This window comes from Aethalodelphis obliquidens, unplaced genomic scaffold (genome assembly GCF_003676395.1).
Source record: "Aethalodelphis obliquidens isolate GAN/ISIS:26980383/991018 unplaced genomic scaffold, ASM367639v1 scaffold4, whole genome shotgun sequence".
NCBI classification, from domain to species: Eukaryota; Metazoa; Chordata; class Mammalia; order Artiodactyla; family Delphinidae; genus Aethalodelphis; species Aethalodelphis obliquidens.
Window position 1 is genome coordinate 39,531,006 of NW_020837948.1, and position 14,308 is coordinate 39,545,313.

The 14,308-nt window shown below is 41.2% G+C and overlaps 1 protein-coding gene across 12 annotated transcripts in view; it reads right to left on the minus strand.

The window, feature by feature from the left end:
• CAST (calpastatin) overlaps positions 1-14,308 on the minus strand; it is a 128,050-nt gene that overhangs the window by 63,791 nt on the left and 49,951 nt on the right. Inside the window, exon 1 of one of the 12 annotated variants that reach the window (XM_027100567.1) lies at positions 4,403-4,447. The exons of 10 other annotated variants lie outside the window; for them this stretch is intronic. In XM_027100567.1, coding sequence (XP_026956368.1) covers positions 4,403-4,417 — 15 coding nt within the window. In that variant the 5' untranslated portion in view covers positions 4,418-4,447. Of the gene's footprint in view, positions 1-4,402; positions 4,448-14,308 lie in introns of those variants that run through there. One more of the 12 variants, XM_027100566.1, reaches the window with a different exon arrangement.

Consider the following 14,308-nt stretch of genomic DNA (forward strand, 5'->3'; position numbering starts at 1 on the left):
AGACAAGTAGGCATAGCTCTGGGAAATAGGCTCAGGTAGATTAGAATCGTCATGTAAGGAAGAGAAGGTGGGAGATCGTGTTGCAGAGGGGATATTGCTATATTATCTGTCTCATCTAGGCTCCTCCCTGGAGGGCAAAGGTGATGAATGGTAACTGAAGTATTCAAGAAACACCTTTCCTAGGGATGTGGAGTCAGCCCCTGCAATCTAATCACCCAAGCAGGGGGATGTGGATGTGGACACTTGCATGGTATTGAGAAATACATACTCTAGTAACTTACACTGGTTAATATTAAACTCACAATTACATTCTTTGTGAATTCCAACTCAGGCTCATTTAAACCTCCTTAACATTTGAGTTCCATTAGGTTTTAGAGCCCAGGGATTCCATCTGGCACCAGTTGTCTTCTTAAGTAACTGGCTGTCAGTAAACAGCTGCTCCCTGCCAGCAGCACCCAGAGCCCCATCCCCTGATGCCTGGCCCTGAGCCACTTCAGAAGCTCAGTCCCCGGGCAGGATGGACCCATCCCTGCTGGTGCCCCAGCTCCCCTACCTCGACACACCACACTCAAGGTGACTGCGTGAACCCACTATAACCCATGGCCCACGAACACGATCACTTTCCCCACCGACCTCATTTAATGTGGAGCATGTTGGCGCTTAGAGTTAAATTGCCACATTTTACAGATAAAAGCCCAAAGCTTTAGTATACTGACTTTTCAAACATAGTCATATGAACTTAACTATTCCTGAGCACCCTTAAGCAGCCCCCCACCCTAAAACACACACACACACACACACACCTTGTCACTGTGGCAGGCATGTGCTGTCTCTCTCACATTCTCTTTGGGATAAAGAACTGGAAGAGGTACCAAAGTAGATTTCCCTCATCAAATTAATGGACAAATATGTGAATATGCATTTTTCCTGGAGAATTTTTTTTTTAGTTTGTGGGGATTAACATTCCCATATCTATACAATTCTGTCTTTCCACAAGTAGAATTGGTTGTACAAAGGTCCATTCAAACTCAAGAAGTTCCACTTAGCTACATCCCACTCCTTCAGTGATTTCCCTCAGCCATCTAAAACCACCCAAGACAAACACTCCACACAAAGGTTCTTTTTAAGCTGCAAATCTTCGGGTGAACATTCATTTTCTAAACATCCAAGTTTATTAAAACATTCCTGAAATTACATAGCCTTGGGTTTTCCAATCTGCCTTACTGCTTTATTAAGCAATAGCTGGAAGGGATCCTTAAATCCTAGAAAGAAGACTTTCAAAGGCTCACCAAAGACAGTCAGATCTCCATGGAATGCCTATAAGTAAGCATGGAGCAGGCTGTAATGGGAATTTAGCTGAAGGCCTTGGCCACACCTGTTCTCAGCGTAGATTCCTCCGTGAAAGTTTTATCCCGTCACTAAGGCACTAAACATTTTGAAACTAAAATAGGAAAACCACTTCATGGGGGCTGGAAAGGAGGCAAATAATCCCACCCTGTTATGGGCTGGTTCAACTCTGGCTAAGTGTAGTGTGTTCAATCTTATTTGTAAAGACAAGGAAAGTTTACTATTTGTTACCCTTACTGGGGGATTATATACACTTTCAATTTAAATCTTCTACATGGTTTGACTTTCTAATCATAGGTGTGAATAACTTATAATTTAAGAATTTTGAAGAGTTAACCCATAAATCTTTGAAGAACCTTAGAGAAAAACTTTGAATATGTAGGTTTTAAACAGATGAGGAAAATGGTATCTCATAAAGATTAAGTGACCCATCAAAGTTTACCACAGTTCACTGGCTCCGTAGGTATTTATCCAGAACATAGTTTGTGTCAAGTACTGTGTTAGCTGATGGGAAACCGACCGACCTGTCTCTGACCTTGTGAAAGTTACAGTCTGGTCAGAGATGACATTAATAGACTAACCACTTCAGTCCCACTCCTGGGCATGTATCTGGACAAAACTATAATTCAAAAAGACACATGCACCCCTATGTTCACAGCAGCACCATTTACAATAGCCAGACATGACAAAAACCTAAATGTCCATCAACAAAGGATAAAGAAGATGTGGTGTATATGTATATATATATGTATACACACACACAAACACAATGCAATATTCTCAGCCATAAAAAAAAGAATGAAATAATGCCATTTACGGCAACATGGATGGACCTAGAGATTACCATACTAAGTGAAGTAACTCAGAAAGAGAAAGACAAATACCATATGATATCACTTACATGTGGAATCTAAAATATGACACAAATGAAATTATCTACAAAACGGAAACAGACTCACAGACATAGAGAACAGATTTGTGGTTGCCAAGGGGGAGAGGGATGGAGATTAGCAGATGCAAACTATTATATATAGGATGGATAAACAACAAGGTCCTACTGTGTAGCCCAGGTAACTATATTGAATATCCTGTGATAAACCATAATGGAAAATATGAAAAAGAACGTGTATACATATGTATAACTGAATCACTTCACTGTACAGCAGAAATTAACACAACCTTGTAAATCAACTATACTTCAATGAAATAAATTTTAAAAAAGAATAACCACTTTAGTAACTACTTGTGGTAAGTGCTATAAAGGAAAATCACAGGGTTCCATGTCCCACAGACTAGGCAACCAGATCTAATTCAGGGGACAGTCAGGACAGGTGATGCTGAAGAAGTGACAGTTAATGTGGAGATTGAAGGATACGGGGGCATCACCCAGGCAGAAGGTGGGGAGGACCCTCCGAGATGTCTGTGCCAGGGCTGAGCCAGGCCCCCTGACTTTTAAACCAGTGACTCTCTGCTGCAGGACCGACCACTCAGCCGGTCCTAATATCAAGGCATAGACGGTTTTAAATCAACATCAGTGCTCAAATACCAAAATCTCTCTATGGAATTAGGACTGTATATAAGACTAAAGTGCGGCCATAACAATACTCTCCCTCCTAAATGCCCCATGCAAATCTCTTGACATCCAGAGTATTATCATTTATAATCTTTAATTAGGGCACAAATCAGAGTAACAAAGAACAGAGAAAAAGTACTTTAATATAATTATTTTCCACCCAGCCACTCAACAATTGCTGTTTAAAAAGCAATGAGCCTGGGGCTGAGGATACACAATGAATGTCACTGTCACAGCCTTGAAAGAGTTCACAGTCCAGCGCAATAAACAGACATCAAACAGGTTTAGTTACAACTTAAGTGCTCTAACAGGTATGAAGAAAATCCTAGGTGACCGAAGAAATGTTTTGGTTCTAAGTCAGTTGTAGGCCCACCTGAAGTAATCTTACTGTGTTGTCAAATCTCATTAAAACAAAGCAATATCGATCAAAGAAAGTAATTGCAGCCTAGAAAAAATTAATATTTAATCCTGTACTTATCCAGTATGGCATGTTAACGTTCTGGCTTTATTCAACAAAACCTCTTTAAATTTGTTTACTTGCTACAATAAGAATTTTGGAGTTCACTGCAGGAAATGATTAGAAATATGAGGGGGAGATGGTATGCTTTTAAGACCCCTGAAAAATGGAAACTGCTTTCCTTTTTCACATATATTTTGCAAAGGTCTCCCATACTACAGCCTTTTAGCTCTCTCACCTGTTCTGGCTACGCTAGTCTTCGCACGTGTCACTCCCACGCGCATGCCTCCCTCTATAGTAGAGCCTGCGATGATGACTCCTGTTACCCCCTGTATCACACAGAAATCCTTTCTCTTGCCTTTAAAGACCCCTAGTCTCCAATCCCACCGCATCTCCCAGCGCAGAACATCTGCTCCAGGCAGCCAGCCCATCCCTTTCTCAGAGCACAGCTCTCTCACCTCCCCCTTTATGTTTTTTTTCACATAAGTGCCACTGGTTGGGATGCTTCTCTTCCCCAAATATCCGAATCCTACATGCCCTTCCTTTCAGGTGTATCTCACTAGCGCCAGCCCTGGCACTGTAACTTCCGAACCACTGCAATCCTAAGTGGGCATCCATCCGCCTTCGCCAATCCCCGCTCACTTACAGTACCATATACAGGCAAGTAATGACCTAACTGCAGCATGAAGTCTCTCCTCCACCACATGGGGTCCCTTTAAAAGAGCTGTCTGTTGGGTACACTAATCTGCTCACCCCCACTCTTACTCACAGCAGGTTTCTATCCAAGGCTTTCCCTTGATTCTGCAGGATGCCTAGTGAGGCTGCACGAGAAGAGAAGCAAGACCTAGGACCAACCCAACGATCCTGTGATGCTGGATGTGAGCGGAGAGGGTTGTGAGCTCGCCCACAGGTCCTGGCTGGACCCAAGGGCTTCTTCAGAAGGGGCGGGGTCCTAGAGGGCTTACTCATCCATTCTGCTGCCATTAAATCTGGCTGATGAAAAACTCATTCCCTCGGCTCCTTACCTCTCTGTCTCTCATGTCCTAGAGTCTTTTCACTTGCTTGGGCTCCCAAAAAACAGCTTCTTTCCAGGCACTGTCAGCTGGTTCATGGGAATCCTCCCCTCCAGTCACTCAGCCTCACTTTGATCTCCCTCCTTGCCCCAGCTCAGTTCAGAAAGTGCACCCAGAGCACACCCAGCAGATGAGTCAGCGGCTGCCGCTCACCCCACACCTTGCTTCCTCTCCCCACCCCTCACTGCCAGCGTTCCCACAGCCTCCCACCGGCAGCACGTCACCCTTCACACACCCCAGCTGCCTTTGTTTGCGGAGGTTACTGAGAATGCCAGCCCACGTACGTGCTGCCCTTTTCCACCTGATAATCCATCCGCAGTTTCACTTTGAATCACTGACCATCCTCTTCCCCAGGGCTGCTGTGACGCAGGGAGCTCCAGTCCAATCCCCAGCCCTCCGACCTGTTTCCTTCTGGAAGCCTTTTCCACTTGCTCCATTCTTCTCTGCGTTCTTTAATATTTAGTCACAAACCCTCTGCCTTCTCTCTTATATTACTGCATCCTCGGAGAGTTGATTTCTCCCCATGACTTTATTATTTTTTTTAATACATTTATTTATTTATTTACTTTTGGCTGCCTTGGGTCTTCATTGCTGCGTGTGGGGGCTACTCTTTGTTGCGGTGTGCAGGCTTCTCATTGCAGTGGCTTCTCTTGTTGCGGAGCAGGGGCTCTAGGCGCGCCGGCTTCAGTAGTTGTGGTGCACGGGCTTAGTTGCTCCGCGGCATGTGGGATCTTCCCGAACCGGGGCACGAACCCATGTCCCCTGTATCGGCAGGCGGACTCTCAACCACTGCGTCACCAGGGAAGTCCCTCTTCTCCCCCTACCCTCCGCCCATGATTTTAAATATCATTTACTATGTGAACAGTTCTCCATACTTTATCAGCAGCCCTACTTTATTACCAGACAACATTATTTTACCTTAAAGGGAGGAAGCCAAGAAAGTCAGATGCAGGCTCAAATGCCGACTCCAGCACTTACTCATTCACATTAATTATCCTCCCAGAAGCCTTCAACCTCATTTGCAAAATGGGAGTAATATCACCTGCCTCTGGAGTTGCTGTAAGGGCCAAATGACGTAATTCAGGGAAACTCATCTGCCGCTGAATTGCTTGGAGTCTACCTCCAAGTCCTCATTACCATTCCATCCTTTTAATTTCTTTCCCTGGTCTAATCAGGTATCTCTCACACCTGGATTACATCAAGGCCTTTCTAATAGTTTCCATGCCTTGTTCTCTCCAACCCCCATCCCCACCCCCACTTCTAGCTCCCACTCCTTTCTATCGCTGCCTAATTTACCTGAAATCAATGCATACCATGTTCCCACTCTGATGAAATACTAAACTCTCAGTGGTTTCTCACTGTCCTAGATACGGTCCAATGTCTTCTGCCTGAACCTTTGACTTTCCATATTTGACCTAATCTCCTCATTCCACTACGTCTCTTGCTATGCCCCACACCATGTCTCCCCACCTCCCAGGATGCTGTCCTTCCTGTCTCAGGAGAACCTCATCAGGCAGCATAACTCACTGGTTAAGAGAGTGAGAGGCGGCTCTGGACTCAAGACTGGTGGAATTCCAGCTAGCCTTGAATTCATGTGCAACCTCGAGCAAGTTACTTAACCTCTCTGTGCCTCAGTGTCCTCATCTATAAAATGAGAATAGTAACAATTCTTACCTTACAGGGTTGTTTTAAGGATACGTTGATGTACATGAACCCATTACAACAGCACTTGGCAAGTGGTAAGTGCTGGACAAATGCTGGTCGGTGTTACCATCACCATCATGCTCCCATCCACCACTGAGGGAGCCTTTCTTGTCATCCCCACGGCTGAGGAAGCCTTTCCCTGCTCAGACAGCTCCTACCCTCCCCTTGAAGAGTTAGTTCAAGATACAACACCTGTATCTGCTTTAGCTCATATTACCTTCTCAACTCTCATATGTTTGTACTTCTCACTTGAACACGTAATCATATATGCTGTTCAGGGTTACCCAGTCTTTTCTGAGTGTATGTCATGTCTTATCAATGAAGCTGTAAATTGATCAAGAGGCAGGGGTCATTTCTATTCTCCACAGTGCCTACCACAGTGTTTAATAGCAGAGAGGAGCTCAAAAATCACTGTTGATTCCAATATTTGTTTCCATTTTCTAATTGTCAACTAAAGTTTCATTTAAACAAAGAATGAAGTATAGTTTTAATACCTTGGTTCTTTTCTAAAAAAAAGCTAGAATCAAGAATATAATTAATAACTCAGAAGAAAGGTTCAGCCTGAAAGCTTCTTAGTGGTGATGAGTCCACAGGTAAGTCGATTAAACCTGAAGAGCAACTGGCTTCCCATGTGGAAATACCATGCACCCCACAGGGCTATTGCGAGAGTCAATTACATACCAAATATTAGGGCAATCTGGGCAAAGCACAAAACAAATATTAAAAAAATTTTTTTAATTAAGTTCTGACAAATCAAAATCAACTTAACTGATTTTTAACTTTTAAAGTTAGCTCTGCTAGATGCACAAGAGAGAAATGTATAATTTGCTTCTGAACCATAATGAGATTCTTACCTTAATAACATATCCCAAAAATGAAAGAAAAGAAATCATGGGGTTTTTTTTAAAGTTCTTTCTTCACAGGATCTGTCAGACAGACCCAAACCTGAACTCCATGAGGGCAGGGACCATGCCTGTCTCAGCTGCTGCAGGTACCCAAGCATCGCACACAGTAGTTGCTTAATAAGTATGTGTTAAATAAATAAATGTATACATTTGTACGTGAATAAACATGAGTATTATCTGATGGCTCAAAAGCAACATTATACGAGTTTTATTCAATCATCAGAAATTTTGTCCAAAGCACAGGTCAGAAAACTGGTTAGGAAAACATAAACATCTAGTCTTTTACATCTTTATCGTCATTACCCAGTAGTTGTATAACTTTAAAAAAACGCATATACACAAAAAAATCCCTGAGCTGCTTGCTTCCTGTAAGACACCTGGAACAAACAATAGACGGCTAATGAGGGGCTTTCTAAAGAAAGCACTGACGTTCTTTACAAACACCATTCATGGACCCAGTGAGAACAGGTTCACGGTGATGGATTATTCACTTTAGGAGATGAATATTCAGATGTTTAGCTCCTTCTATTGTTTGCCACGCAGTCACACCATGACATACCGTCTTGTCTTGCAATGCCCTTAATTATTTAACATAATAATGGTGCTTCTAAAGAGAACTGCAACTCAGTCACCTAACAAAGTATAGTATTTAATCGTAACAGAAAACGTGATACTGATGAAATGGGTCATCTATGAATGAAGTTGAGCCATCTCTTTCAGGGAGAACATGGCTTTGTGCCAGCAGATCTAATCAGGGCACCAACTTACATCTCAGCATGTATGTAATATAAGAGCAGGTCAATTGCGATAGGATCTTAAGTACAATATGAAGTTATAAGAGATCAGAAGAGGGAGACTATTTCTGAGGTGTGGGTTTGAAGATGGCTAGTAAAAACTTCACAGAGGAGATGGGAACAATTTACTTAGTATTAATTGCAGTGTGATGGGGAGGTAGGTGAGGACTATAGCATCTTCCATATGCCAGGAACTGTGGCAGGGGCTTTGGGCATCTGATTTCAATATATCTTTATAAAATCCTAGGACCTAATCATTATTATCTGCATTTTATAAATGAGAAAACTGAGGCTCAGAGAAGTTAGGTAACTTATCTAAGATCTCACAGTTAAGAAGTTGTAGAGCGTGGATCTGAACACAGACATTGACGATAATGCCCACGAACTTTTTGCTGTAACAAGCTGACTCCCTTACTTTCAAAAAGTAAAATAAAAGATTTTAGTTTTACAAAACATGGAGTTGGAGCCCGAGATGGGGTAGTCATTCCAGGTGAGCAGAACAGATTGAGCAAGACTTAGAGGTGGGAAAGTACCAGAGATAATCAGACTAGAGTACAACCGGTTGGATGAAGTAGAACATGGCAAAATGAGGCAAACTGAACACTGCCTGGTGGAACAGAGTATGATTCTATCTCAACTGAGTATGCTATACATTCATGAACTATCTTAAAATAATACAAAAATAAATATATTTAAATATATTACATTAAAGATTTAAATATATTAAAATATATTTAATTATCTTAATTAAATATAATTAAAATATATTAAGATATATTATCTTAATAATATATTATGATAAAAATAGAATGCCTGAGCTCTACTTGCTCTGGGAAGTGGAGAGTGCACTGCAGCTTTGGTTTCTGATGCAACCCTGTGGGCAGACCTCAAAATAAACATCCATATGTTGCCTGGCAACTGGGACAGTAGCCACAGTTGATCTGTGATGGCAATCCAAGAGCCAGAGAGACCTTAGAACATTTGGCCACCCCTTGTGAGTGCCTGATTATGAGGTCTAACACAGGACCACCCCAAGTGCTTAGAAAATATCCACAAAACGCATGAAGCTGAACTTCCAGTACTATAAAACAATTGTTTCAGTTTCATTGTTTTGTGAACTCCACTTTTCCCCCTTTCCCCCTCTCTGCCCCGGGATGATTATTTTGTAAGCGAGGAAGAGAGCAAGGCACGTAGCCTGGATTAGTCATCAAAGAGTAGAAACGCAGCTTTTATTTATTTTTTAACTTGCGTCCATGCCTCTAGGGATTCTGGTTGCTTTTCTTGATGCATGAAATAATTCCAGCTATGTCTGAATTTGGCTGCCCAAGACAAAGCAGAGAAGTTAGACCCAGAAAAGACAGCCTACTTTCCTCTTGTGGCCCCTCCCCTAGTAAAGGTTTGTGCATCTAGGATCTTCTTAAGCCTGTGAGTCACGCAGTTTCAGCAGATTAGAAGCGATATAATGAACAATGAGGAAGACAGCCCATGACAAGCTCTTTGAACTTAAGTCTTAACCTCTCTAGAACACAGTTTCCTCATCTGTAAACTGTCAGGCTTGCGAACTCTGTTGTTCTGCAACTCTAATATGATATGCTATAAATATGTAAAGCTTATTAAATAATGTACCCAACGATAGATGTTCAAATGGGAAACACAGGAGTTTAGCCTCTGGAGTCCCATGGACCTGGGGTCTCATTCTAGCTATGCAACTTCAAGCAAGCTTCTTAACCTTTCCAAACCTGTGTTTTTTATTTGTTAAATGGGTATAAAGATGACACCTACCTCATAAGATGGTAGTGAGGATTTAATGAGGGTGTGTTTATAAGGCCTGGCACATGGTAAGTCAGTAAACAAAAGTGATCTGTATTATTTTACAAATATCAACAGCCTCAAAAGTTCTCCTCAGTCTCAGAATGGTGGAGCACTTCTGTGGTGACCACTGACTGCTTTGAGAAGTTACACACGCATGTTGTTTATCTTAAAGAGAAAGGGCAATGCTATTTTACATTACGAATTTTTTTTTGGATTGAAATGCATGGCTTGTTTATCCTAAAAGATTATGAGCTCATCTAAAGCATACATGGTTACTGATGATACGATTATTGTATAAGAATAAAAACTTCTGAGCTCTGCTGAACAGTTGCCTCAGAGCCTTTCAGCTTGGTTTCCATTGTGCTTTCAAATTCATTCCTTAGGCACAGACCTAACAGAGTGTGAGAGAAATGAGAAGTTTTATGGGTCGTTGTGTTATAAGACCAACTGCCAGCCTCCGTCTCTACAGGGATGACAGACTCAAAGTGTCTCAACGCAACTGAGAGGGCACATATGAGGAAATACTGGCATACAGCCATTGTGTGGCGGCTGAGAGATGAGCCTGTCACGTGACTGTTCTTGCAGCTGGCTTCTCAGTGAAGCATGCTCTTAATAAGAAGGCTTAAATGACAGGAAATATTACAAAGTTCCCTTCTCCAAGATGCTTTCCGAATAACCAAAATGAAAATGTGAGGTGCAATAAAACGTCGTTCTGGAAACCACATAGGAAAAACAAATTCACAAATGTACACTAACAGCAAGCTTAATCTTTGCAAATATTAAAGAGGTGATGTTACGTGGTTAGGAGAATGGCTGTGGAGCCAGACCACTTGAGTTTGAATTCCAGCTCTGCTACCAGCTATATGACCTTGAGCAAATTCCCTAACTGCTCTGTGCCTGTTTCCTCATCTGTAAAGTGGAAATAATCATAATATCTTCTACCACATTTCATCCCACTTTCACCTAAAATAAAAATTCAATAGGAGGCTTGATTTTAAAATAGGCTTCATTTGAACTTGATGTAAAAATATGAACAGTGCTGCTTATCCTTCGGTCTAAGCAACTGTATTCCTACACTATAAGGGAGTTTTTTGCTATGTAATTTAATCCTGCTTTTTAAAAATTTCACCGTATTCAAAGATGTCTAATTCATCCCTTCTCTACTGCTTATTAAGACATCTAAAGAAACTGTCAACAAAACTCTTATTTGCTAATTCCAATCAGTGTACAATGCTCTCTTTCACAGAAGCAGGAAATTTCATTCATCAGAGAGAATTTCAACAGCATTAAGATATTGAGCATAATAATAGAGGGCACAATATTAATTTATAGTGCTTTTTGAATTTAGATACAAATTCCTCTCTTGGTTATTTAAACTGCCTGGATATAAACTACTGAGTCTAGGATTTTATAAGACTGGTCTACTGAAAAGAGCAATAGAATCAAATAGAATCTTGCTATCTGTGTGACCCAGGGTAAGTTATTTAATCTCTCTGGGCCTTAGTCTTCTCATTTTAAAAATTGTCCTAATACCCACTTACCCATTTGCAAAATATGCAACTCTTAAGAGGATTACATGAAATCCTATGTAAATCACTTAGCATAGTAGTTATTTAACAAATTAATAAATGGTTGGTTTCTTTTTCTTCTTTCCATTTATTTTCATTTATCTAGATCCTGGAGAGCTTCTCCAAACTACATACATACTGCTGGACCTAACCCCTCTCCTACAGCTTTCCAGAATTATTTTCAGATTATCAGAACTAGCTAGACGTCTTTTGTTTCCTATTGGTTGTCTTTCCATTTTGAATAGTAACCAAATCTTCAGTTCATTGATCAGTAGGAGAAGGTGGAGAAGTTATACACAAGCAGAAAAGATATGGTATATGGTTTATCACTGGTTCAACTGGAAATCAATCAGGGTATTTTGCCAAGATTTTAATTGCAAATATGTAGATCAGTGTTCATCACATTCAGTCTTTGGAAACATGTGAAGAGGTGCAAGAATATGATTGTCAGAGGACTGGAGAAGGAAACAATTCTCATTTGCTAGGCTAGGAATCCTGGTCTATCACAAGAACATTGAGAATAATTCAGCACCCATTACCACAATAATTAAAAAGATTCTCAAAACCAAGGGAGGGCTCAAACTCAACAACCAAAAGAAGTTAGCCTTTCCTTGTTAATCTCTAGATATTCAGCAAGGGGGTACACTGTTTCTTAGCAATGTGGATCCTTTGTGGCTAAAATTCCAAACAATTAATAATTAACTAATTAATTGATTTAAAACTCAAGATTAGATTCCATCACATGGAAGATGATATAATTTTATAATATTGCTGGGGGAAAAAATGATCACTAATTCTAATCAGTGAAACTATATGCAAAATATGCAGGATATTCATATACATTTAATTAATATTTAATTAAATATTCATAGACACTTAATTATTTTATACTAAAATTGTACATAATGATTCCAGGCAACGAATATTATGCCAAGCTATTGCACAATGTGACTGGCCGACCATTAACACCTTAGCTCAGTGGTTTTGGGCCCAGGACCAGAATCACTCATAGCCAGTGTGTGGGGATCAGGGGAGGGCAGCAATGGACACTTAGAAACTTACAAAAGGGAAAGGGCAGGAGGAAGAGGGAGCAAGGATTACAGCTTAAAAAGCTGTAAGCCCCCCCCCCCCGCCCCAAGTGATTCTCAAACTCCGTTACATGGAGAATGACTGCTTTAGGTTGTTTTAAACAAGATGGCTTTATAGGGGGTGGGTGAAATGACCACTCTTTTCTACGGTCTATTGTTATCCACTGGCACTTTCCTTCTGATGACAAACAGCCTCTTCCTGCTTTCATTTGGTCAAAAGGAAGGTACTAGAATGCATTAGATAATAGGATAGATTCACAAAGTTACTTTTCAAAAGTACTTTCCAGCTGTTTTTTGTTTGTTTGTTTGTTTTGCGGTACGCGGGCCTTTCACTGCTGTGGTCTCTCCCGCTGCGGAGCACAGGCTCCGGACGCGGAGGCTCAGCAGCCATGGCTCACGGGCCCAGCCGCTCCGCGGCATGCAGGATCTTCCCGGACCGGGGCACAAACCCGTGTCCCCTGCATCGGCAGGCGGACTCTCAACCACTGCGCCACCAGGGAAGCCCTCCAGCTGGTTTTGAAAGAAAGATTTTTAGTGCTGATACTGCCAGCCCAGGTTACTAAAGAGCCTATATGTTCCCTAAAAAGACAGTCCTGCAATACCCCAAGAATATCTGTCTTCTCCAGTCTCATGACCCTAAACCCTGAGGACACCTGATACTTGCGATTATGCCTGTAGTGCACACTTTTCTTACAACAGAAAAATATAGAACGCTGTAGACATCACCAAGCCCAACAGTGCTGTCATTTTACAGGCAGATATTCTGGACCACTAGAGAAACTCTTAATGCTATACACATCCACACATCTAGTATATAGCTCAGTTGCAAGGATTTAAGAAAAAAAAAAAGTGCGATTTTCAAAATATTTATTGAGTTTTCAGAAAAATAATATTTGCCTATCTCTGTAAATCAGGAGTCTAAAACTCAAATGAAAATATACGTTGGGGGATGTGAATGAGTGTATCAGGCCAGTATAAAGAGGGAGTAGGAGGCCTCATGACAAAATAGAACATGTGTTCCTCATCTAAAGGCTTTCAAACATTTTAAATACATTGTGCAGGCTTAATAAAATTAATCTGAATTCTGATTCAAGAGCCCCCTTCTGTTCCAGACACAAAGCAATACTGTATAAAATTTAACATTAAAACATTAATTAAATAAAGAGATAAATCAAGAGATGGTGAATATGAAAGAGAAGTGGAGAACTCTGGAAGATGAAAATTCTGGCAACAAGTTTCAATTCCCTGCTGTAGACCAAGGCCTCTGAACCTGATACATCTTTGTAAATAAAATATTATGAAAAGATGCGTGTCTAAAAGCATGAGGATATTTATATTCCAGGACTCTGATGATGACAAGCCATGGTAATGGCATTAGATGAGGATCTTATTTGCCCTGTTGGATATAAACACAATTTCCTATTTTCATGATAAGGAGGAAACAGAAAAGGCTTATACAACTGAAAAACATACAAATAATTTTATTCTTTGCTCCTTTGTCTGGCCACCCTTAGTACAGCTAATAAAGAAACAATATGCAGGAGACTAAGCCCCTGGTTTCTCTGTAGGAACAGTGTTCTCCCTCAACACCTCTATTCTGGGCATCTCTGGAGGCGCCAAGGTCTCATCTAGGTCTTTATACTGAGGTCAATTGTGCAGGGGACCTTAATCCATTATAGAGTCCAAAGAGTATGCCTGCACACTAAACGGGCTCAATCTCTTATAGCAACTTTGAGTGAAATGGGAGTGGTCCAGGCCCTTTCTTGGGCTCCAAAAGAGGGCCATAAACATCAATCACGCCAGTTCATGGGGGCCCCTCAGTATGATTCAAAAGTCTCAGCCCCTGTGAACAGCTACAGCTCTCACCAAGATTTCACTGTATTGCTAAGGTCGGAAGATGACTGCCCACAGATAGGCTCTGGCTAGCTCAACTCACTTCTTAGAGCAGTGCTCATCAAATTTTAACAGGTGTAAGGATTTACCTCGA